The 1,728-nt window shown below is 62.6% G+C and overlaps 1 protein-coding gene across 1 annotated transcript in view; it reads right to left on the bottom strand.

Moving 5' to 3' along the window:
* The window catches only part of Cadps (Ca++-dependent secretion activator), a 454,713-nt gene extending 453,369 nt beyond the window's left edge, over nt 1-1,344 (bottom strand). Inside the window, exon 1 of the mRNA XM_013506934.1 lies at nt 4-1,344. Coding sequence (XP_013362388.1) covers nt 4-136 — 133 coding nt within the window. The 5' untranslated portion in view covers nt 137-1,344. The remainder of the gene's footprint in view (nt 1-3) is intronic.
* Between the last annotated feature and the right edge of the window lie 384 nt (nt 1,345-1,728).

Raw genomic sequence — 1,728 nt, 5'->3', positions numbered from 1 at the left:
CGCCGCCGGCCGGGCCCTCGCTGGTGCGGCTGGGGGACAGGCGCGCACCGGACGCGGCCGAGCCCAGCGCCTCCTTGCAGCTCTCCTCCTCCACGATCTCATCCGACTCCTCTTCGCTGGACGAGGGGTCCAGCATGGTGGCGCCTGGGGAGGGCGCGGTCCCTGGAGCCCCCGGCTTGGGGTGCCGAAGGTGGGGCGCGCTGCAGGCACCCGGGGTGGGTCCTCGCGGTGGGCGCTGCTCCCTGGGGCGGGGAGCGCGCGCTGCAGCTCAGCCTGGGCCGCCGCGACCGCTTCCTCCGCCGGCGATGCGAGCAGGGCGCAGACCGGAGCGCGAGGGAGGAGGAGGAGGAGGGAGGGGTGCGTGCGTGGACCGCGGTGGGCACGGGCGAGTCTCAGTGGCGAGCCCGGAGCCCGCAGCCCGATGCCATCTGCAGCCGCTGAAGGAGGCGCCTCCGGAGAAGACGCCGAGTGTTGCAAGCTGTCGGTGCAGCCGAGAGCCGAAGAGGCATCTTGCCGATTGGGGAGGGAGCGGCGCTTACGTGTTTATTGGCTTAACTCTCCCGTGTCCGCGGCGGAAAGGGCGGCTGCCAGGGCTGGAGGCGGGAGGGCGCCGGGCGCGCGCGAGCTCCGCGCCTCCGCGCTGCTGACCCTAAGGTCTTGCCGCCCTGCCTCCGCCTCCCGCTGGGAATGATTTGCTACTTGGTCCCGGCTCCCATCGCCTCGACCTCGGTTTCCCTCTCGGGGACTAAAAAGTTCCTGGGGGAGGGAAAAACAGAGAGAGCAGCGGCGACTTCTTGCCTGCGGAGAGCAGGCTATCTGGAGACACTAAGTCAGGCGCTCTCACCCGGCGGAAGTCTGGAGCTCCCAAGAGGGAGAGAAAGGGTCCAGCTCCGGGTTCCGGCTTCACTCACGGGGCGTGGGGGCTGGGCGGCTCCCCGGCCCCCGCGTCAACTCCTGTTCCAGCAGTGTGCGCCGGGCGTGCCCACTCTAATCACAATGCAAGTGAAGTTTGAGTGCATCGGGGTACATGCGCCAGGCAGCCCGACTGTTTAAGCAGAACCCCCTTTTGCCTACCTCCCTACACCCGCTGAACACTCCAGTGCCCCAGAACCGAGATTACTTTTCCCCTGCGGTGAGGTGACCAGAGGAGCAGGGTTTCAGTCTGCTCGGCCTTTTACCCATTCTGGCTCGCGGGAGGATCCGAGTGGAGCAATGAGGACCCCCCCAGATCAGAGACACCCCGAGAACTCAGCAGAGTCAGCATCTAATGCGTTGACTCGGGGGCTCCGTCTCCACCCTTGTTTGCCGGGTAATCTATTAATACAAAGCAGCAGATGGTGCCTTCCTTCCCGCTATCCTTTCACTTAGGCCAATAAACCCGGCCGAGGAGCTGGCCAGCGTGCTGAATCTAATCAGCGACTACAGAGGAGAACAGACTGCGCGCTACCTTTGGACCTTGGGCTACTTAGAGACCTCGCTCAGCACGCCCTTCCCCCTATCCCCTGCATTTGAGTGTTGAAGACTTACCTCACAATTGTCTTTATGCATTTTCCACTTCGCCTTGGGTTTTTCCGTAGGCTTTGACAGCCAAAATGAAGCTTTCTGGCTAATGTGTCTGGGACCGAGAAGAAACTCAACACCTGGTTTCAAGTTTACTCCAAAAATTTGGTTCAGTGTTTTAATTAAGTCGTACATGGATCCCCACTATCATCACATTTCCTTATCACT

Source organism: Chinchilla lanigera, unplaced genomic scaffold, assembly GCF_000276665.1.
Source record: "Chinchilla lanigera isolate Chin_1 unplaced genomic scaffold, ChiLan1.0 scaffold00116, whole genome shotgun sequence".
Classification (NCBI taxonomy): Eukaryota; Metazoa; Chordata; class Mammalia; order Rodentia; family Chinchillidae; genus Chinchilla; species Chinchilla lanigera.
The sequence above is the reverse complement of the archived record's forward strand: the minus strand, read 5'-3'. Positions and strand labels throughout refer to the sequence as shown.